Below are 23,832 nucleotides of genomic sequence, written 5' to 3' on the forward strand. Positions count from 1 at the left end.
GAGAAGATGCCTTGCTGGCGGCTCACCCTCCCTTTCCCAGTCAAGGATCCTGGATAAACTGGACTGTTTTTTGGCAAACAAAGAGCATGTCAAGAACCCATGGAAAAATGGCAGTAAAATTAGTGTGAGGTGATCCGCATTAGCTCAGCAGCTCCAAAACTGTAGACACTTTAGCTGCTTGGGTATGTATAAGCAGGTAACCAAGCAACTCTTTGCAGCGGTGGATCACCTTAGGGACACATCAATGATGACACAAACGATCCACAGCAACCATAATGCAAAACATACAGGACCAGTCGCCGGATGAAATTAAATGAAATCAAAATGAGATGAGGAAACAAATCAGGGCACGTTAGTTATTGGCATGACAAGTATCGATGAGGCAGGAAATGATGTAGGGATGGAAGAGCAGTGAGCTCCACGAAACCCTTCTCTTACCACAGTCAATAGGGGACTCACAGCCAAGGGACCGGCGGTTACCGGCTAGTAGTTTACAGTGCAACAACAGGTAAGAAGAGAAGAGCAGAGTTAATAGACAAAACTGTGCTACAGAAAGATGTAGTCTGATTCAAAAACAAGGCCTGAGTTTAGAAAATAGCCTTGTTTTCATAAAAAAGAAGAAAGCAGGGACAGATTACATCTACTGTGACTACTGCATCCACATTTGGTTAAGATTCGTTTTCAGGACTGCTGGGCATGGTCTGGGAGCTGTACCGCATGCATAATGAAGCATAAAACATTAAAGCAAAACTGAACTGTGGTAGAGTGTTGGGTTGTATAGGTACCTGGGTGTTATATGAGTATTTGTGTCTTTCCATTCACTTCCCTGGCACACCAAAACAGCTTCCAAAATAACACTTTTAGCATATAAACAAACACTAACAGAACACACTATGCTCATATTAAAAACAACAAGTCCTGGTACCCATTTTTTTGAGTAAATTAAACAACTCTTTTCTTGTTATTTTCATGTTTGAAAAGAAGATCTGGCAGGCTGCATCTGCAAGAAACTTCAGCATCGTAACCTTACACCCTGAAAAAACAACCTGATAGCACATTCACAAATAATTGTAATTACGTGAAAAAATTGGTAAAGGTATTTGTTGTTGTTTTTTATATTGGCATAATCTGCTTTGTTCGCATTAATTTATGTCCTAAAAGTGTTATTTTGGGAGCTGTTTTGCTACACTACGGAAGTGAATGGAGAGACACATATACAGTATTGTGGATTAGCATGCCAGAGGAGCACAGAGCAGCTAATGAGGACATTTCAGCAGAATGTGGATTCATACTGCCCAGGTAACTATACAACCCAGCACTCTATCAAAGTTCAATTTTAAGCTGGAAAGCCAAATAGGATACACTGGTACGAACGTTCTGCAAGAGGGGCAAGTAGTGAGACAAAACTTCCTGTAAGCAACATGTCACAAGTTCACAAGTCCTGTAACACTGATATGTTCATCAACAGAGGACAAATGCAAAAGCCCTCCCTGCTTACTCACTGAAATCTCCTCAGAACACTGCCATTTGTTTTCTCTTTCACTTTAGTGAAGAGAATGAACATGTTGGAAGACCCTTTTCTTCTGGTCTTTCCCTTGTTACACCACCTGCTGCAGTGAAAAACTAAAAGCTTTGACTCCATTGGCTGTGGAGGAACAACAGCCCCCATTACAAGTTCATTCCGTAAAGCAATCCAGCGAATTTTCAACAAAATCCTTCTTTCTAGCAGATGTGCAAAGGTAAATATAAAATGCAGAAACTGCTAATTTTCTCAGTAATGATCTCTTTTGTTTACTGTAAGTATAGCTGTTGTGGTGATGTTGCCACATAATATAACACTGACATGTACGACTGTTCATCTGTGGACCAAACTCCTCACCCCCACCTCCCCTCCTGGAACGCTGTATGTAAAGTACTCAGTGTCAACATGTGACTGTATGACAACACTTTCAGCAGATGGAAGTGAGGGGCTGGAAGACAGCTGCATGTCAGAGAATGGACTGTGCGCTTAAGGCAAAATTTTTAGTTTGCCTTTAAACAAGGAACATTTGCATGTGCGTGCATGAACAGGTATGCAAATGTTTGCTTATGGGTATGTGTCTATAAAATGTATGTGGGTGCAGGCATGTGTTTGAGTGTGTATATATAAACACAGAGGGTGTGTGTATGCATCGTTGCAGGCATGGGTAGGTCTGTACTGTATGTCAGGGTCCCCATGGCTATCACACGACTGAGGTGCTATGTTCCATATAGAAGTTTTAATCAAAAAAGTGAGAAAACACCAGGGAACTTTACAATAATGTATAATAATGTATTCTGCCACTTGTTTCACACATTTATCAAGTGTTACGCCTCTCTGCACAACCACTGGCTCTGCTGTGCAAGAGTCTTGGGTGGTGCCTGGACTAAATTGGATTAACTGTCCACACCTGAGGAGGAGTGGATAAAAGGCAGGGAAACTGCCTCCTGAGAGAAGCTGCAGACTCACCACAAGCTGCTTTGTGTTTTGCATTTTGCACTTCTCCCCCAGATTTTAACTTAAATTATTTACTGAAATAAAATTATGTCTGATCTGACGTCTGTCTCCACTTTATGTTGCGGCCCATGAGCCAGGGTCGTAACACAAGCTAGGCGGTGGGTTTCAGTGGCTTCTCTCCACGTTGAGACCAACTGTGATTCACCCACTTTGAACTTTTCTCAGCTGACATACTACAACAGAAAACCAGCAAAGACACAATATTTAGGTCGGAGGCTCTCCAGCTATTGAAAAATGATCAGATTTGACATCAAGGTCACAGTAACCTTGACATGTTAATGTATTTGATAGTGTGTGTTTATGTCAGGTGATAACTGTACCTTGACCTCCAGGGTACATGCACCGGAAGGCCCGGCCCAGCTCCTCGGCCTGGACTCGGCCTGCTGGCGTCAGCTCTCCTCCCCACTTCAGCACCAGCAGCAGAGACGGACCCTCCTTCTGCGAGTCTGCAACAAGAGTTGGGAATGATATTTTCATGTCAAATGTATTCATTTTCATTCATTTGTCTACTTTTGTTATTTGCCGCATCCAGACAATGTAATTTATTTCCCCGTGCATTTTTTCATAGACTTACACATCTAGCTACACTAGACAATTTCACACACTGTCGGCCTCAAACAGCTCTGAGAGGAAACTGAAAGTCAAAGGTTTCAAAACTTAGAAGTCATTTAATGAACTGTAATATTGGCAAACATTTCTTCTTCCTGGTGGCTAGTGGAGTGGTGAAGATGTTCAGCCAACGGAGCTAAGCTTTCTCTAAACTTAGTGCTCACTCACTGCTGTTTTGTTTTGCATTCTTAAATTTAATTTTGTCAGTTTCTGTGTATGAAGATGACAGAAAAATACCCATCACCAGAATCTACTGCGTCAATCAGTGGGAATGTCATGATCTTCTCTACTGCAGTCCTATCTTTTGTTTAGGTTGATGAGATAATTGTATTTATACATAATAATCTTGCCTAGCGCCATCCGTAAGCTAAATTTTATATCGATTGTGTGTTGCTTTGCTGTGTCCTATTACTATTTAGCTGTTGAAACAACCCCACTTTTTTTTATTGTAATCATTAGAGATGCATTTCATCTTCCATCTGATCTCTTTACAATCAGACCACTAATGTGTAAGGTTTTGTTATAGGTTATATGTTTGAAAGGAATCTGCAACAACCTATCATATTTTTCAGATCTGACTTTCTAATATGATTACTATGCAGTAAACACAACTGATAGTTACCATGTCTTTGAAATCAGATTACCGTTTACATAATCTGTGTCTTCCCAACCCTTTGGACAGTTTACAAAGCAACATTTCACAACAGCTACAACATACCTTCCTCTTCGCTGGAGGCTTTAAGTTGTCCATTAGGCAGGTAGGTCAGCTGGACTTTCCTGTTGATACCTGAGAAATGCCCATACCTGGTAGGAGTGGACACACACACACACACACACACACACACACACACACACACACACGAGAAACAGACACAGGCACACACAGAATTCAAACAAACAAACACACAGAGGCACATGTGCACGCATGCACACACACATACACACACACACACACACACAGACAAAGAAAATCAAGGCATTTATCCTGTCTCCATGAACTTTGTGCATTTCCTTGGACACACATCTTACAAGACAGAGAAAATAAGATTTCCATTCCATGTTCATTCCAACAAAAAAACCTAAAAGCAGAACAAAACAAGGCAACAACTTTTTCTGGACATAACACACTGGTCATACGCATTCAAGAGACTCAAGTTTCACAACCAAAGAGCGGACTCTGTATTAGCAGGTGGTTTGATGATAATTCAGTCACTCAGTGAGTGCTTTGCAGCTGTGCTAGAAATAGGTGGTGACAATGGTTTGCTCAGTATGTTTTTGATGTCTGTGTGTTTGCGTGTGTGTGCGTGTGTGTGTGTGTGTGTGTGTGTGTGTGTGTGTGTGTGAGCACTAATACTCAGTGTGCTGGACCTCATTCTGGCTCGTGACAGGCTTTTGGCTGCAATCACAGTGGTGAAGGGTGCACATCAATACTATTGCTAATCCTCCATCCCCGGCTTAGAGTCACACACACACAAAAATAAGAGCCTCCAGTTGTCCTGCCCGTTGTGCTATAGTAAAAATTTGGCACATCCTGCAGACTAATGGCCACATAGTGATCGGACAGAATGATGGGACACCTCCAAATACCACTTGGTGACAGAACTCACGCCAAGATAAACAGCTCTGACCAGCAGCTGCGCAACCTGTGCTTTGTAATTGATTCTAGCTGTCCTCTACTGATGACAATTCCTTGCACAAGAAAAAAAAAAACATTGGTGCATTAAGGCCCAGAAAACACCAAACTGACACCAAAGAACAAGTGGCAACAAACATCGACTGTTGCATTGCATAACGTCGCCTGTCCCTGCAGCTCCACTGCCGATTCGATCAGCCAAAAATCATGACAGCTGAGTTATGATCTGACGCCTTAATCAAAATCTGAAAAGATTTCTGAACACCCCTCTCTCTACAATTACACTGTAATTGTCTCTCATTTAAGACCTAGCTTTTTTCTTCTGGTGCTTATGTCTACATCCAACCTTTCTCTTGAACATACATCATTTTAGGAAACAGGATTTTTTAAATTATTATTATTAGTATTTTTTACATTTAGTTTTAAACCTTGCATTCCTTATTAATGGTTGCTTGGGGTTTTGATAATTCAGGAATTTAATCTTATGTTATTGTTGTACTCATTCTAAATCCCTCTGGATATGAGCGCAAGTGTAAATGCAGATAGGGTGAAGGAGGACTGGAGGCGTGTCCATCAAAGAAGGTCAGTGAGAGAGGAGGACGAGAGAGATTTAGAGAGTGAGTCAGCTGATATAAAGCATGCAGATAAAGTAACACAGCACGCACTGCTACACACACACACACACACACACACACACAGGATCAAATTATAAAAGGTGTGTGTATGTGGACCTGTGTTAATGGCTAAAAATGAATGAAGGTTAATGGTAATGATACACTCAGTGTACAAATATCAGGAATACCTTGGTAATACTGACTTTTTGCACAAGCCATGTTTCAAATGTCTGCTCTAACCTCCAGTCTCCATCCCCTTATCTACATTTCCCCTTCATGTCTGCATGTCATTTTAATGGGTGAAATGGGTTAAAAGTAACAGCTTTCATCTAGATTCCTCTGGTTAGCCTATTTAACCAACAGAGCAGGTGTTCCTAATATTCTGTACACACCGTCTGGACAGAATAAGGAAAAGGAGGTGGGGATAAAACCTCATCCTTTAAAGTGAGAAGGGAGAGGATGCGTACTGAGTGTCAATCAAGCTGGATTCCCTTTTGGAGAGAGAGAAAGGGGTTGGGTGGGAGAAACAGAGGAAAGAAGGAATGGGGAAAAAGATAAAGAAAAGGAGTTAGAGACACAAAAGGGGGGGCACTTCCAAGGTAAAGAAATGCATCTGTTTGTGAGGATGAGAAAGATGATTGAACCTTTCTGGAGTGTTGAAAGATGAAGCTAGTTTTGCATCGGGCACCGCAGACAAGAGTGGGTGACTACAGACTGTGAATGATGGCACGATGATGACTGACGATGATGATGATGATGCTGTGTGTGAGATGTTACTCACATCTCCAGGACAGTCTTGAGTTGCTCCAGTTTAGATTTCTTCTCTTCAATCTCACAGTCATTATGCTGGCCCAGTTCAACCAGCAGCAGCCGGGCGATATCCAGCACTTCCTGAAAACACGCAGTGGGAGTACCCTGTCTACATATCACTGTCATTTGTTTGGGGGTCACTTTATTATCCATACTTATCTTAAAGTGGACACTATGCAAGTTGTCCATTCTAACTACACAAAAATGTTTTTTGAAACAGTGACAAGGTGACAGGATGTTTTCATTGGCTGTGCATTTAGTCAGTAAAGTAATAATATCTGGACAGGAATGAGTCAAAATCCACCAGTTACCAGAAGATTGTGTAAAAGAGGGTAATAGATGGAGGGGAAGAAAAATGCCATGAGAAAGAAATGGACTGAGAGACACTGAAATCAAGTCAAATTTTCACTGACCTGTAGCTGTTTTGGCTTCTTAAGCTTTAGTTTCCCTGACTTGTAGCCTCCATACTTCTCAAACAACTCAAAGAATCTGAATGAGGGAGACAAAGAGTCACTTATGTCAAATAGTTATGTCTCTGATGTGCTGGATTATCTCTAAAAATAACCAGGGTGACAACTGGAAAGAGGGAATGTGCATTTTGTAATTACATTCATGTTTGGGGTGGTATCAAGTAGGGTTGGGTATGATACACCGATGCGACCGGATAACCGATTTTACGGGCAAGAGATACGGCTGTATCGGTAGCAGACTCCTCAATCGATACGAAATCCGCCATGAATCCTTTGATGAATCGATTGTAGAGTTGTGGATCGGATATCGCGAGACTATGAATCGGTTGCCTGAGGCTTTACAGTTTTCATCTCTAAACAATGCGAGAACTCACGAAAGGACTGTCCTGCATGCTTCGTAACGTTAAGGGGCTTTCACATAGCGCGTGCTCGGCGCAGACCTCGGCCACCGCAGCCATTCATTGTGTATGTGATCGCGGGACGTGAGGGCGCACCGGTCCGCGCCGAGAAGGGCGCAGCGCGGAGCTGGTTGGCGCCCTGTGAGGTCAAATCTGGGTGGCACAACCCCTCCAGTCGTTTCACCTGCACCTGCACCACCAAGAAAAAAATTTACAACAACTGCACCAGCACCGTACGAGTCCAAAAGGCAGAGAAACTTTCCAAGCTACAGGAGCGCACTGACATAGATTATGTGTAACAAAGCGAAGAGGTGCCACTCTGCTGTATTTTCACTGGCTAACAGCAGCACACTGGCTTAGCTTGTCTATTCAGAGAAGAGGTATCACTTTGGCTTTTTTCATATTCAATCGTTATCACAGGCATACTCCTGCTCATTCATTGTTGAATTGTTAGGTCTGTTTGATAAGTAATTTACATTTTTAATACAAATAATAATTTAACATATTGTTAAATTATTTAACATATTGTTAAATTATTGGAGTCAAACTTACTGGTAAACATCTACTCCTTCAAGATAATTTATTATGTTCTACAACTCATAATCATCAAGATCAAGATCTGAAGTAAAAAGTGCTCTCTTGTTGTCATGGGTCTGGACAGAACCGCCACTGGTTCCGTGCCCGGACCACGGCCCATCATTTGGTGATGCCCAGTCTACATCAACAAATGTTAACTATCGTATTGTTTTTAGGGTTGTATCAAATCGTATCGTTCTTAAACCGTATCGAATCGTATCGTTCTTAAACTGTATCGAATCGTACCGAATCGTTCTCTATTAAAAATATATCGTTTCTGAATCGAATCGTAACCCGTGTATCTAGATATGTATCGAATCGGCCTCATGCCAGAGATTCCCAACCCTAGTATCAAGATGAGGAAAATGCCTAGGTAAGAACAGTAGAAAATATTATCAACATGTGCCTATTTCATGAAACAGGCTGACCAGGTGATTCTATAACAATTTCATTGTTTAGATTCACTCAAATCTTTAAGTGGAGATGTAGATGGAAAGGCAGTCTGAATAAGGACTTATTCAGCCTTTGAGACAAAGAAGAAGAAGAATCACAAGGCATTTGATTTTTCTTACCTGATATTTACATAGCCTAAAGAGAGGCCTTATCTCTTCTAAGATAACATAAGTCAAACACTCTTGCGTCTATCTTCTTTCTTATTTTGGTATTCCATATCAAATAGTATTTCATAACTTGAAACTTGAATGCTCTGTTACCCAGGAGCAGGAGAGACATTTTGATGCCTGAAACATGAGACTCACAGAGGGTGTCGGACCTCCATTTTCATCTTTTGCTTTGGTGTGCGATCTCCATGGCGGATGATGGCAATAACACAGCGCAGTTCCATCCTGAAGGATTAGAGAGGTGGAAGAGGTGAGAGAATACAGAAACTCAGCGATCCTGTGACACAACTCACTCCTCAACCAACTTCAACAACTGAAGCTCACAAAAGTTAGGTCAGGATATTTGCCAATATTTTTCAAATCAGAGGTCACAGGTCATATACCAAACCAGCAACAGACATACTTTCTTAGTGCATTTGGGGAGGATGTATCCTCTTTTTGGTGGTACATACTGATTTATTTACAGAAAATTTCCATTCAAGCTCTTTTCAATGACTGTGAAGGTCTTCAGTGACTCAAGATTACAAAGTGTTAGAGTAGTAGCAGAGTAACTGCAAATTGCGACTGTAATTTTGAACCCAATCAATAGTCATGATAGCAAAAACTGTGACTACAAGGCCCAGATTGAAAATAGACAAAATTACTCTGTAACCAAGCACTCTGAACCACACTTTGGTTTCAAATATACTGAATACTGAACATTTTATACTTTTCCAAGATTTCCAAGTCTTGAATGATCTTGAGGATTTTTGTCACTGCTTCATATGATGTGTGCTGATACTGGCCAGACAATATTACTGTCAAAAAAGCCTTGTCATTAAACTTACTAACTGCATAAAATGTGCAGCCATGTGACATGGAAATGACCATTTCGTAATTTTCCAGACTTTTCTAAAATGCCTATGGGCCCTGAACACCTCACAGCTGATATCTGGTGCCCCAGTACATACATGGTTCCTGAGGTTGTTGGGACGATGGGGATGTCTTCAGCCTCCATCGGGATGGACCATGGGATGTGGAACTGGGGGGCAAGTTCCCGCATCACCATGTTCCTGAAAAGGCAGAGTAAAAACATTAACTTTATTGGTATGGCAACATAGAGTAAACAAGTGCTTTTAAGAGAAGAAATCAACTAAATACATGGCAAAAGTAAACACTGCTGAATGATGCAGACACTCTTTGGGCTCATCAGTAATGGGATGCATCGTCCCTCCAGGTTTCATTAAAATCAGACTGGTGCTGTAGCATCTATGGCCTTTCAAGGCTGGAAATTTTGACCTTTAATTATAGCATCCTGGCTCTATCAGGCCAAGCAGAGTAGTCTTTAAACAGCAGAATGGAAAATTCCTCCAAGTTTCATCAAGATCAGTCTACAGGGGTCTGTGCACACAAGTTTAAGACAACAATAATTTGGGCAGCTTGTGTGCTTGAAGGCAGCAGGTTAAACCAAGAGATTCAAGATGGCAACAACAACAACAATGTAGTACATCATAGTACTGTGGAACTACAACAAAACAGATACAGTGTTATTTCTCACACAAAAACTTGATCCGTAATGGATTTCAAAAGGTACTGCGGAGAACATTTTAAGCATCTATGTATTCAAACTGACTGTGATGCTTTGGTATAATTGCCATAAGCAAATGAGACCACGATTGGGACTTGCTAATGCTAGTGTTTCTCAAAATCCAAATCCAAAATCCATATTTCCAATAAATCCTGTTGTGTACTGTTGCAAAAAGATTGTTCCTACTTTTCCCCCTCACTGACACTGTACTATGTGTTCATTTTCTGTTTTGATTTACTACACATATAAAAGTCATGTTCCACTGGCCTTCAATCTGTTCTGCCATCTGCAAAAGCCATAAACTCTGGAAGCTTTAGTCTGTGCAGAAAGAATAATGTCCTCTTCCTATTTTATGCAATCTCCCTTTGTGCTGGGTGGGTGCCATCTAATATAAAAATGAGGTGCAAAGGCCAGCAGAGGCTGCCAATCTTCTGTTGTGGTAACTTTTTCTAATGATTATGAATGAATAATTACAGCAAGCTATTACTATATTCAGGTCCTGGTCCTGTTAAAATGTTATCAGCAAAATGAGCAGACAAATGAATAACTGAACACCTGTGCATGGGTTTTGTTTATTAGTGCAATTTTAGCTGTACTTTAGATGCACAGCTAACTGTGATGTGGCGAATGTGTTTCATTAGGAAGTATGTAAATCAGATATAACAAACAAAAATAAGTCATAGAACACATTAGAGGTGGTCTTGGTCTGACATTTCAATTATTAGAATATTTCCGCAGTGCTAACACCTACTATCAAGTTCTATAAATAAGACCACACTTGCACAGACTATCTGTCTGTGCAAGTGTGGTCTTAACTGTTTTGGCTGTTGGCATACTTGTGGCCCAAAGCAAATTTCTATTATATTAAGTAAGTACATAATGTACTATAATTAATTATATTCTACCGCTCTATTTGAATCTGATCTCTTCAATACATGGTAAAAAGCAGCTGGCAGTTGGTCAGTCAGTGTTTAACAGTGTATAAGATGACAACACCTACCCCAGAACTTTGGCACAATCATCGTAGTACTTCATGGAGTTTTTGACAAAGCTGAAGCCGTTGACGTCACAAACAAAGGAGTGGCCGTTGGCTCTAAGCAGGTCGAACCCACACACTGTTTGCTAGAATGAAACAAGGAGCCAGACAGCAGCCATTTTAGAGATGGCAAGAGGTGAAATCACTCTCATCAACGGTAACACCACCATCGGTCGAGAACCCATGCTGGTAGAGAACCAACTCTAATACTCAAGCCATTTCTGAGACTTCTTCAGGTGTTTGAACCCAATGAAATTTACAAATCAAAGAGGCTTCTGGCTGAGGCATTTGTTTATTTGTTCCCCTGCCTACACCTTGATGCATTAAAACCAAAAAAAACAAAAAAAAAAAACAAGCAGATTTCTGATGTATTTTTTGCATGCAAACCTGTCCCTTTTAACTTTTTGCAAAAAAAAAATAAATAAATAAATAAAACACAAACGTTGGAAAAATCCTCTACATTTTAATCAGTAGTAATTGAAGGTTTTATTCGGCCTATATAGATCTTAAACAACAGCTAAACAAAAGGGATGCTAAGCGACACAAGTGGCGGTATGATTCTGAATCCATGCTTAGGGCAATAGTTAATATTTATATTGACTATAGTACAGTCACAGTTCAGTGGTAATTTGAAACAGCTCTGAATGTGACTCAGGCAGAAATGAGGATCAGATCTGTTTTATAATGAGCATTTGCCATCTGGGCTCCTAAACTCTGGAACAATCTGCCTGTGGGAATGCAACACACACACACACACACACACACACACACACACACACACTCTGTACACTAATGAAAATTAATTTATGAGCTTACAATGAACTGATCCGTGTGCTCATTATGCTGTAGTAGTCTTGTTAATTTGTTTGTCAGGAGTCCAGTGTGGTTTGTGAATTTTGCCAAGTCGTCCATAACAAGTTATGGGTGTTAATGGAGTCAGCGGTGCAAATCCTCCCTAATAGCTGAATGTTTGCTGATTGCAGTGCTTTGTAACATTGATAAGGACTAGTGATACAAATAACAGTAGCAGCAGTAGTATTACTAAACAGCAAAAAAACAAACAAACAAAAAAAAAAACAGATTGTTTTATTATTTGATTTTTTTATTTTATTTTGTATTATTACAATTATTGAAGTTATGTAATTCTATTTATTCTATTCCTTCCATTCTGTGCTCAAACATCTATGTGTACATAATTTCAATCATTGGCCTTTGACAGCCAATCAGATTTCCACTCTTCTTTCCTTACTAATGTGACTGGCAAGGTGGCAATTACAGAACATACCAGGAGGTGATTTCAGCCATTCCAAACCACCCAACCTCGTAAACTTTACTTTGAAAGGCTACCTTGAAGGCCAGGCAGACCTTGCGGGCCACCAGTTTCTCCATAGCAGTGAGCATGACGGGGTAGCGGATCTCCTTCCCCTCACTGTCCCTCTCCACTTTCCCGTCCAGGGCTGGAGACTTCCTGGCCTCGGCGTGGGCATAGTCTGGACCCACTGTGTAAACCTAGGATCACCACAACCACCAACACACACAGACAGAGACAGGCAGAGGACACACACACACACACACACATACACACATACTATCACAGAAAATGTCTCAGAATAGATGATGGTGATTTGTGAATCACATCACACATCACAGGGCTGGACAACTGCACAATTTATCAGCGCAAGTCAGTGGTCCCAAAATCAATTCAGGGAGAAGGGTTTGCACTCTCTGTCACATGTAAAATTCACTAACTTTTTAAAACTGTGTGCTTCAGTGTCTCTTTGTGTTTTTTCTGTATTAGTAAACCTTAGCAAAACTCCATGTTATTTATGACTTGTCCCAAGAATTTATTAAGGTTGTCTTTACAGAGACTATTCCATGATTTGTGGGAACCCTGAAGGAGGCATATCGCTTGCCAAATGAGCATTCACTGTACCTTGACATCAGTACCATCTGTAGGCATGAACTCCTCATAGATGTAGGATCCAGTCTTACGTACGCTGCTCTCTGGGGAGTACACACTGCTGCGACTCCCTATCTACAGAAATGAGACAGAGAAAGGAAGAATTCTGAAGAAACCAAACCTTTATCTTACTGTTTCCTGTAGCCTTGGATGTGGATATTTTCAATCATCGATGTTCAAAGACTACAGGCTCTAGTTTCCCGGCGCAGCACAGGGTGGCACAGCGAGGCCAACCCCGTGCAGAGCTAGTTTCGACCAGCGCAACCCGAGACACGCACAGTTTGCTAGTTTCTCAGACTGAGGTGAGCCGAGATGGAAGTGGCGGCGCAGCAGGGGGAGGTGTCGACAGATTCAGCTTGGCGCAGTGACAGTTTTGTGCCAAAAGGCTTTGCCGAGGTGCACTCAAAGGTCGCCATCTGAAACCAAGTCTACTTTGACCGCAAGGCGGAGCGGAGCCGGCTGACAGGCGCACATCACCAAAACCTCACAATCAGCATAAACGGTGCCAGTCTCCTTTGATCTGACATCAGTTGTGACGGGACAGTTGATATGGAGATATATGTATGTGCTGATTGTGATAGCAGCATTGAATAGTGGGGTTTTTTTTGTCAGTATTTATTGCATTGTTCATGTGTCTGACATTCCAGAAACCTGCCTGTGAGGTTTTGGTGACGTGTCCGCATTGCAAGCTGGTCTCCTGGGCTCCGCTCTGCCTGCGGCAGTAGACCTCCATGTCAATTGTGTAAACTTTCATTACGCCTTCGCGCAGCGCATTTTAAAGGCGACAGGGACATTTGGGGCTAATCAGGGGCTCATTTGATTGGTTTAAAGTGAATCGGCTGTGTCAAACCCACTCCACGCCTTCTCTCCTCCCATGCGCCGGTAGGAGGGACAGCAGTACTTGCGCCACCATGCACGGCATGCCAAACTTGCAAAATCCACCTGGCCACACCCAGTTGGCGAAGCACAGCTGCGCTGCGTCCCCCCCTCGCCCGGTCTGCGAAACTAGAGCCCTACATGTTATCTCAGGCAGCCAAACAGACAGAAACCTACCTTTCTGAAGAGCCTCTGGCTGCCTCCTCCAGCTGAAGTCGGGTAGTAGATGTAGACGTTGTGGTCCTCAGCACACACAGGTTTCTCCACAAAGGGTTTAGGGAACACCTCACCGTTCACTTCCACATGGTCCTCCCCTTCCACCAGGTTACACTCTGCAGTGCCACAAGTCTTTAAATTTAGTTTTTATAATTGGAAAATCTTAAAAACCCTTTTTAAATGAAACTGTGCTCTTTGGTGTATGTCGGTGACTGTAATATATGTAAGAATGAGGTCTGCACATTTTGGCCTTCTGGGTAGCATGAATATGCTTTCCAAATATGGCAGTCGTGCCCAAAAGATTTTCAGATATCAAATGTGACATTTTGGCCTTAGTGTGGCACTACATGAAAGGTCACAGGGTCCCCAAAAACAGGCGGAAACGTCCCTTATCGAGGTATGAATGCACTCACCAAATATCATGGCAATCCACTACAATAAAGTTCATGATATCTTTGTGCACAAAGCTTACATTTTGGCCTGAGGGTGGCACCAGAGGAAAGGTCACAAGGTCACCAAAATTGACAGGGTGGATCCTCTGAAGATCATGAACATGCTCACCAAATTTTATGGCACGACCCCAATAGATTTCAAGATACAATGACTTGGAGTAAAGTGTAAAGGACAGACAGATAGACAGACCACCTGACATTGCCATCCTTTAGCTTTGCCTGCCAGTTGAGCAAAGAGTCAGCTGCTCATTTACACTGCAGCCCTTAGTCTGCGTTGAGTAAAAAAACACTACTGTTGATTCATTTTTTGTATTTTAACAGAACGATGGGACAGGAGGCAGGTGAACATGGTTATGGAAGGCAAAACTCTATTTGCTGCTGTGAGGTGAGTTTAACATGAGATTACTGCTGCACTAAGCTTCAAAGTTTTGCTAAAATGTTGATAAAGCTTTATTCACCAAAAAAAGAAACAAAACAAGAATCCGTCCTCACCTTCAGGATTGTTGGGGTCACGGTTTAACACAGCGTAACGAGGTAGGTCAATACCCTCTTCCTGTAGAATACGGTACACTTCCCTCCTGACAGGAAATCAAAAATCTGATCAGATAACTTCTTGCACACAGAGTGAGACATGGTATGTGTTTATGTTAATGCGCTCATACTGCACCTGTCCTGTATGAAGTACTGCATGTTGAGGTCATTGATCAGCAGTGGGTTTCGGAGCTTGGCGTACTCCACAGCTTTGTCAAGAGGGAAACCTGAAAAGTGGGCACCATACTACATGAGCACATACACTCCTGATCAAAATTTTAAGGCAAGAATTTACATTTTGCACTGTTGGATCCAACAGTGCAAAATGTAAATTCTTGCAATTTCTCAACTGGTCTTAAAATTTTGATCAGGAGTGTATATTCACTAAACCAGACTCAAATAACACAACTGAATTAATAACGTGTGAACTTTTCATATACATTAAAGTCCTTTTCACTACTCGATAGTGCATACTGATGTAATAACATAATGATTCAACCTATAGCCAGTTCATGAACGCTTTACTGTTCTAAATACTTCTTTCCTGGGTGAAAACCCTCTGATGTACAGGAAATGTTTCCCATTTTTGTTTGGGATAAACAGGAGAAAATCTGTGTAATTGGCATCAACAGCACTGTGTTCTTTGGGAAGTACAGCGCAAAAACAGCACAGTGATATGGTTGGAAAATATTTGTTTTCCCACGCCCGACTCATTGTCGAAAGACTAATGGATTCTCATGATTGGAGAAACACTAAAAATACGGTTAAAAATAGAATGAAAGTCAGCCCCATGTGACTATGACTGAGTCTAAAACACAAATCACTGTATATCACAATTTATCTATTACTATATACAGTATATGGCACAGGAAAAAGTAATTTTATCTATTCCCTTTCTTTCTTTTTGTTTGTAATTTTAGTAACACGGGAATGTAAACAAATTCTATTGCTGTGTTTACTGTAAGATGGTTATAACAAGAGGACTATGTGTCCACAACACAGATGTATGCATGCAGCATGTACAAACCGCATCATATTATGATGAAAACTAATGACCATGTCCTCTTGTCCCCAGTGGCTATGTTTACACATAGGAGAAAGTGTGTTCTTAAACGAATGACTCATAACTGTATTAAAATAACCTTTGGTATGCTTCCATACACATTAGAAATCTGATTATAATGCATGACTTCCTCCTGTCTTAAGCTGGTTGTTGTGGCACAAAAGCACACTACTTTCACTTTTATTTCCACTGCTGCTTCAACATGGGAGGGGAGAGCTGGCTGCTACTTTCCATATTTTTTTGATCTTGGACTGCTGCCAGGTAAATTCATGTGTTTAGCTACTGGAGTGACAAAACCCTCCTGAAGCGCCCATTCTTTCATAAATCGCCAGGATGCATTTAACCACAGAGATTTTACCTTTAGAGTGAAAAGAGATGAGGCAGTCACAGAGTGGCCAGTTCTCCACAGGCTCGTCCAGGATCACCTCCTCGGGGAAGATAACAACGTCGATGTAGTCAAATTTACACAGGCGCTCGAGGATCTGGGTCATGGGCTTAGACTTGGACTTTTTCATCATGGAGCAGATCCCGACCACAATCTGACGCTCTGACGGCTGACAGCAGAAACAGTGAGGAGGGAGAGAGGTGTACAGGGTGTGAAGTTAGGAAAAAAAGGAAAAAAGATGACAGGCTAGCCTGGCCCTTGATGTAATTAACCATTAATGCACAATTTGTAGATATTAGTCTCATAATCCTATTAACATAAAAGATGTCCTTTCACTGGTGTGAGAAGTTTGTTTTCTGTTTCTGAAATAATGATTACATTATTGGGTTTATTACATTATCATAAAGTAGGGCTGGGCAATATTTTTGAGCAAATACCTCCATATCAATATTATGAAGATACTGCAGGGATAACTATTTCGTGATTTCACAAAATATTTACACATTGAGATTTTTGATAAACAGGCATTTTCAAACTGCTATTGCATTAATGGTGTGTTATTAATAATATTATTTATTACTGATGGGAAATTACTTTAGCAGTTGTAAGACTGCTTATGAAAAAAGTCAGTGGTTTAAACCCTGTGACATCTGCTGTGTCCATCAGCTGTGAGAACTGAATCCTCAGTCAGTCTGAACAGGAGCATCAGCTAAAATGCCAAAAATGTAAATGGAAAAAAATGGCAGACATAGAGATATAGTGATAACGACAGGAAATAAGAGTGAGCGAGCAAGTGAGCATCTATCACAGCAGTGCCATAAAGTCCTTTGAGATTAACACAACCACACGTGACAGACCAGCAACTTTACAACTGTTTACCTATTGCCTTGTTCTCGTGACACGTGTTGTACTCATCTCTTTTTCCACTTCCCAACTCCAAATATAACTTTCCTCTGTTAAAGTTTGTGTCCAATTCATTTTCTGTCAACCAAAAATGACCAACAGCGTATCTGCTCCAAAACTAAATCTCTTTTTCATTTGTGCAACAGGCATATATAAATACTTATTTAGGCTCTTGCTCAGTGTTTAGTTTCTAACACATTCATAATACCTGAACAAGAGCCTCTGCAGCTACACAGAAAGCTCATGAAAAATCATTCTATTCCTATGCCAGTATAGATTTTGTGTGATAATTTGTAATTTCATACTGACTGATACTTCAATTTAAAAGAATAATGAAAATTAAACGGCATTTAACATGTGGAAAAGAAAAACATCAGTCATCCATCAAAACCTGCTCTGTTAATATTTATCAATATATGCTGACGTTAGGCAGCTGCAGATATTTAGACAAATATTAACTAACAATATCTTTATTCTAATCAGGGCAGGAAACCAGCTTTTTCATCAGTCTGGTCACTGGTTACCTACTTTTAATATTTTACCAGGCAAACTGGAAAAGGATTTTTTTTTTTTTTTTTTTTTTAGGACAGGACCGGGGCTGCAGCTGATGATTATTTTCACTGTCAATTAATCTGTTGATACGTTTTATGATTACTCAATCATTTTGACTATAAAATGTTTTAAAATAAAAACAAATGCCTATTAAGTTCCCAGAGCACAATGTGATATCTTCAGATTACTTCCATCAGCCAAAACCCCCCAAAGTTTCATTTTGGAACAGCATAAATGGAGAAAGGCAAGTAATTCTTAGCATTTGTGAAGCTGCAACCAATAAATGTTTGCTATTTTACTGAATAAACAACTACAAGGATTAATTGATCATCAAAAGTCTAATAAATTAATTTTCTTAATTGGTTAGATAACTGAGTAACCAATTAAAACAGATTAATCATTTCAGTCCTATACAGGACAACTCGGCAATATCAGATTACCTGCCAGTATCGTTGGTAAAACAAACAAACCAAGCTGCTGTCAAAAGTTACCAATATTTCACTGGCAGTCCTGATATTAATCACTAGCCCTTACTTGTACATCTGATCAAAAGCACTACTACTTTGTGGACAAAAATTTAAAGATGACCCATAACTATTATAATAACCTCGTTCTGTCAGGGTGACCTATTGACTATTAGTGAGCTGAGCTGGGTTTAAAGCCCCATGTCTGACATTAGCAGTACAACCACATAAGCAATTTTGTTTGGCACTCCACTATTAAAAAAAATGTGCTTCAGTGAAATGTGCATTAGGTAACCTCAACCCCAGCCCTTCTGAGATAAATACTGTTCTCAAAGCACCATTCACCAACACTTTTATCAGTAAGATGGTCCACCTGGATACAAGAAAATGTTGCACTCCACCTCTTTATACACCTGAACCAAGGAGACACAGGGCACACCACCTGTTCCTTACCGATTCATCATCCTCGTCCTCCATCTCTCCTTCTACTGAAAACACCTTGTTCTTCATGCCTCCCTCCATTTGACCCATGTGCTGCTCATCATCTTCACAACCAACAACAAAGTGAGGAACGTCTCTGTGGCCCCGCCCATGTATGGCTCCTCCTCCTCCAGCACAGGCCTCAGACATCACAACACCCTCTGTAACATGGTATCTGCAAGTTGCTCCACCCAGCTGGGGTTGTGTGAGGTGACGGGGAGACAGTGACGAACGCAGCTAAACGAGAAGAAACCCAACCGGCTGCACTGTGTGACACTGTGGCTGGATGACACCTGAGAGCCCGGTGAGCCCGGTGTGTGTCTGGTCGAGTTTCTGACCTGGCTGATAACAGCTGTGCGTGGCTTGATGTGTGTGCGTGTGTGTGTGTGTGTGTTGAGGTAGTAGAGTTGAGGACGTCCTCAATGTCCTCAAAGGTAGAACAGGGGGGCACACACTCCACGACTGTGTGTTGGTGAGGCTTGGGTGAAAGTCCCTGTGTCAGGACAGAGGGGGTTTGGGTCTGGAAGCTAACATGGTCCAGGTTTGGCAAACCTTCTTCTGGGAGGAAACCTCACGATAACGCTCGGCACACCATTATTTCTTCCTAGGAGGAGACAAATAAAATAACACACAGAGATAAAGACAGTTATAGTTTGAATTAAACTGAATAAACTATGTCAATAAAGAACTGGACGGAATATTGCTATGAAAGTTGGCAACAGCTGACAGTTTTGGTGCTCAAGTTTCTCAGGCGGTTCAACTTGAATAAACAAATCCAACCACGAAGAAGCGCATTACTGGCTGGTACAGTGTTGCCACATTTACCATTTGTGAAATGAAACCTCAGGGTTGTAACACCAGGCTCAGATAAACTTTACTGATCTCTGACGAGCAGCAGTAAAGCAAAAACTGCAGATAAAATGCTTAAGATTAAAGGTACCTGTTAATCTTGTTAATGGCTATAAAGAACTCCAGTGACGTTAACCTTTGACAAATTTATAGACACTATCAGTTCACAGATTTACAAATTTATGGTATATGCAGGGTTTGCAAATGTGCACAACTAAGTCATTTACATTATCAGATGTGCAGAGCAAAGGTGCGTCATTAGTCATTCAAATTATTAATTTTAACAGCTACAAAGATCAGATGTTTAGAAATATGTCCAAATATAAGTTAACATCCAAAAAGCAAGAACACACACACACACACACACACACACACACACACACACACACACAGACACAGACACAGACACAGACACAGACACAGACACAGACACAGACTTCCTGTTTTCTTTTTGCCCCATTTTTTCTGTCTTGGAATGGTACAAAGGCCTTTAAAACAGCATTTATATCAGGCAACACTGCAGCTCAAGTTCATCTCTTTTTAGCTGGACGGTAGCTCCTCCAGGTGGGGTGACCCACCCTGTCTACTAAGTGGAGGGTGAAACACTAATACACGCACGCACGCACACGCAGCTCCCTTACACTCAACACCCCCACCCAGTCGCCCAACAAAACGCACACACCAAACCAAAGCCTGAGCTGATTTGATGTCCAAGAGTCGGCCAATAATGCCATTTCCTTTATGTGAACCTTTCGCTAAGTCAGTCAGCACATTTCATCAACTGGCTATGCTGCTGTTTGTGGTTGCCATGACCACATCATCGAACTGTCTTTGTTGTTTCGTGTATACACATGGAGGCAGATCATATCCCTCTGGTTTCAGGCAATTCAAATGGATCCATTCACAAAGAAACTTGATGCCAATTTTGAGTTAAAAGTATAAAGCCTTCTCAATGCAGCTAGAGCTAGCTCCTGGGAAGCACCCAGTGCAACCAAATCTACTGTTACTGCCCCTGGAAACTGTCTGTAGGAAACACTGGACTCTGGTGATGTATTTTGTCTGGTGTAAATAATATGATTGTGATATTGTATTGATATTGTGATATATATTGTGATACATTATTAATAGATTTGTGCCAAATATCAATATTTGAGTTTTCAAGTTAATTTACACAGATGCACATTCCTACCTCACGTTCCTATGAGGTGTATTTGTTCCCTGCCTTTAAGGTATTTTAATTGGAAATGCTCTGTCATGTTCATGTCGGTGTGCATATTAAAACAGTAAAAAATACAACTGGTCTCTGCTATTGGAAAATTATTTTGCCTTTTCCAGGGTATTTTTTCTTCTTCAGTTACAGATATGATGTATCAAAGCTGATTATCTTACAATATATCGCAGAATTGCCTGTATGATGATACGATCATCATTATCATGGGTAAAATATTGTGATAGTGTCATATCGCAAAATGGCTGCTGTAAAAATGGTCCATTGTATTGTATCAAATCATTGGAGGAACTTTCAAGTCCACAGCCTTCTGCTCTCGGTCACCGTGAGCTGCCCAGTGCATCAGGTCTGCTGCTGGTGAGTCAGTTAATCATTTTCCCTGCCAGCTTTTCTTAGCCGGTCCAGAGGTTCACACCAACAGACTTAAGACCATAAGATTCATTCTCTAACCTTGGGGGAAAAAAACATCTCACTGTGTTCATGAGTTTGTTGGAATTCACTGGTAGCTCATCAGCCTTGACAACGAGGTTCACCCTGTTGACAACTATTGGTGCAACATAATTGCAATGCTTTAGGTGGTTGCATAAATGGTTCCCATTTCCCAGAATGTCTATGAAGATGTTTGATCAGTAGCTCAGTGATGGTTATTTACTGTTTGTGTTTGCTTCTGCATGAGTGCTATTCAGTTTATTCTCTATATTGTGTTAAAGTAATGAGGACATATTCCATAAAACTTCATGTTACTCCAAAGTTCATGCACAACACTGCTGGTTCTACCAGTAGAGCCACATAACACTTTTAAAAGATTCATTACAAAGTGTGAGACAGAGAGCAAAGTTCATAGATACATGTAAAGCCAAAACACACTGGGAAAAACTAAACTAAACTAAACTAAACAAAGACTTACACCACATAAATTAAGGTATAAAGCAGTGAATCTGCTCATGCATAGACATGAAGCAGCAGAAAGCATGCAAGAAGGTAATTAAGATCGCTTTTGAAACTTACTCTGATCTGTTTCCCAGGATTCATAAGTTTCTACAACGATCATTACTTCTGACATACTAGAAAGGACTCAGGAGGATTTGTGAGACAGAAACAAGGAGGATCTAACCCTTCTGCAGGGGTGCCATGTGTTTATTAGTCACTCAAATCACTGGAAACTAGAAGAGAATAGGATGACTTAACACTGGGCTGCAGAATCATAATACAAAAAGCAAAGCAATGTCTGCAATACATGCTGCATGCTGACCAGGAGAGATGCTTCACATACCAAAATCCAACATGAAGCTGTTTGTTTAACAATAAGGAACAGGAATGTTGCAAGCCCAGGGCTGGTAATAACATAGTTAATGTGTGCAGTTATTTGCCTGTTTGTGAAGTTTCTGTGATATCTGGTCTGATCCCACACAAATAATGAAAAACAAAGTAGTCTAACAGTGAAGTAATGCTTATGTCATTTTGTTTGAACTTAGCCAAAACACAACAGTGAGGTGTAGATGCAGCCAATGCAAATGCAGACACTTGCTACTCTAATGTGTCCACATACAGAGCAGACAATGCCAGAACTGGTTCCTGTCTGGTAGCTGCACCGCCACCCCCCACCCCCTACCCACTGCAAACAGCTGACTTCAGGGGAAAGGACTCCAGGCAGATCATATCACTAACTCACCAGCCAACACTGCACTCCACACAGTCTTTGAATGACTGTGGGCCCTAATTTATAAATCAATGAAGATTCTTTCATAAGCACCATCATCACAAGTTCAGCATCCAGCAGAGCCCCATGGCTCAGTGGAGTGGAGCTCAGGCGAGGCCATATCTCAACCTGATCTCACGTGTGACCTAGCCTAATCTTAGCACCCAGAAATAACCATGTTCTCCTTTGCAGGGGAGTGAAATGAGAATGGAGGGAGTAGCAGGGGGCGGAGCCGGGGCGAGGGTGAGTAGGGGTCGGGTGTTGAGGGGCAAGCTCCACTACCCAAAGATAACTCATCATCACTAACATCTGAGGCGCTGACAGGCCGCACTAAATAAAGAGGAAGCGCATCTTGCTGGCCTAGGGTCGGGAAACACTAACAAAGATAAACAAACTTGTAGGTAGTTATAACAACTGTGTGAAGCCGACACTGTGCCACCAGACATGAAGGAGCTGTTGAGTTTATTTGGCCTTAACTATGACAAGGACATGACCTTTACTGTACCGCTGTAGTACAGGCCAAATAGGCCTGCTCTTCTGTTACAATAAGTAAGAAATGCTGCATGTAAGCACTTCAGTTGCTTCACCAATTTTAGAAGCAGTGGGTGTGTTTCTTTTTATTTTTTCTTTTAAATGGGGTCCAGGGTGTCTTCAGGTGTTGTCAGCAATATGAGTAATAGTTTAAGTTCAATTTGACTGAATACACTAGAAATTGTTATGGCATATAAGAAAAAATTTAGTGTTTATTTTAAAATTATATTTTAATCTCACAATTTTTTATCTGTCAGTGTCCAAGTATGATACCTAAACAATTTCATTAACCAAAATCATTTCAATTGTGGGTCACTGGCCAAGCAAAAGTCAACTTGAGGGGTGCCGAACATAAAAAATTTTGAAAAACCCTGCCATACAATATGCAGATTTTAATTCAAACCAGAGTTTACACCAGCTGATGATTTCACTGTTGATGAAAGAGTGTCAACAGGGCTGAGAAAGAAACTGATTAGTCTGCAACTCATTTTTTAATGTATGCCTTTTAGCAGAGGTGTGAAGATTTTTACTAAATGTTAGGCCCTATCTGTAGCGTGCTTCCTATCTTACAGATGTCATCTGCTAACCTACGAGCCTACGGAAACTCATGTTTTGAGCAAATGAATGTACAATGGTGGTTCCAGCCGAAGTCAGCGCCACTGACCCTAAACGCAGATGTCTTTGTGAATTTTGGATTTAATAGCCATAACAGTAAAGAAAAGTTGGACAAAAGCAAAACTATATTTAAGATGCAAAATTGGTATTGTAACTGAA

The 23,832-nt window shown here is 41.0% G+C and overlaps 1 protein-coding gene across 10 annotated transcripts in view; it reads right to left on the reverse strand.

The window, feature by feature from the left end:
- The window catches only part of ppip5k1b (diphosphoinositol pentakisphosphate kinase 1b), a 59,817-nt gene that overhangs the window by 31,374 nt on the left and 4,611 nt on the right, over positions 1 to 23,832 (reverse strand). For all 10 annotated transcript variants that reach the window (XM_030053695.1, XM_030053694.1, XM_030053697.1 and 7 more), the window contains exons 2-15: positions 18,725 to 19,355; positions 16,326 to 16,521; positions 15,041 to 15,131; positions 14,866 to 14,951; positions 13,883 to 14,037; positions 12,803 to 12,904; positions 12,217 to 12,378; positions 10,834 to 10,955; positions 9,217 to 9,318; positions 8,405 to 8,491; positions 6,616 to 6,691; positions 6,174 to 6,283; positions 3,864 to 3,949; positions 2,857 to 2,982 (exon numbers count right to left, since the gene is read on the reverse strand). In XM_030053695.1, the coding sequence (XP_029909555.1) occupies positions 2,857 to 2,982; positions 3,864 to 3,949; positions 6,174 to 6,283; positions 6,616 to 6,691; positions 8,405 to 8,491; positions 9,217 to 9,318; positions 10,834 to 10,955; positions 12,217 to 12,378; positions 12,803 to 12,904; positions 13,883 to 14,037; positions 14,866 to 14,951; positions 15,041 to 15,131; positions 16,326 to 16,521; positions 18,725 to 18,901 (1,678 nt within the window). In that variant the 5' untranslated portion in view covers positions 18,902 to 19,355. The remainder of the gene's footprint in view (positions 1 to 2,856; positions 2,983 to 3,863; positions 3,950 to 6,173; positions 6,284 to 6,615; positions 6,692 to 8,404; positions 8,492 to 9,216; positions 9,319 to 10,833; positions 10,956 to 12,216; positions 12,379 to 12,802; positions 12,905 to 13,882; positions 14,038 to 14,865; positions 14,952 to 15,040; positions 15,132 to 16,325; positions 16,522 to 18,724; positions 19,356 to 23,832) is intronic.

The sequence above is a fragment of the Myripristis murdjan genome, chromosome 6 (assembly GCF_902150065.1).
Source record: "Myripristis murdjan chromosome 6, fMyrMur1.1, whole genome shotgun sequence".
Taxonomy (NCBI): domain Eukaryota; kingdom Metazoa; phylum Chordata; class Actinopteri; order Holocentriformes; family Holocentridae; genus Myripristis; species Myripristis murdjan.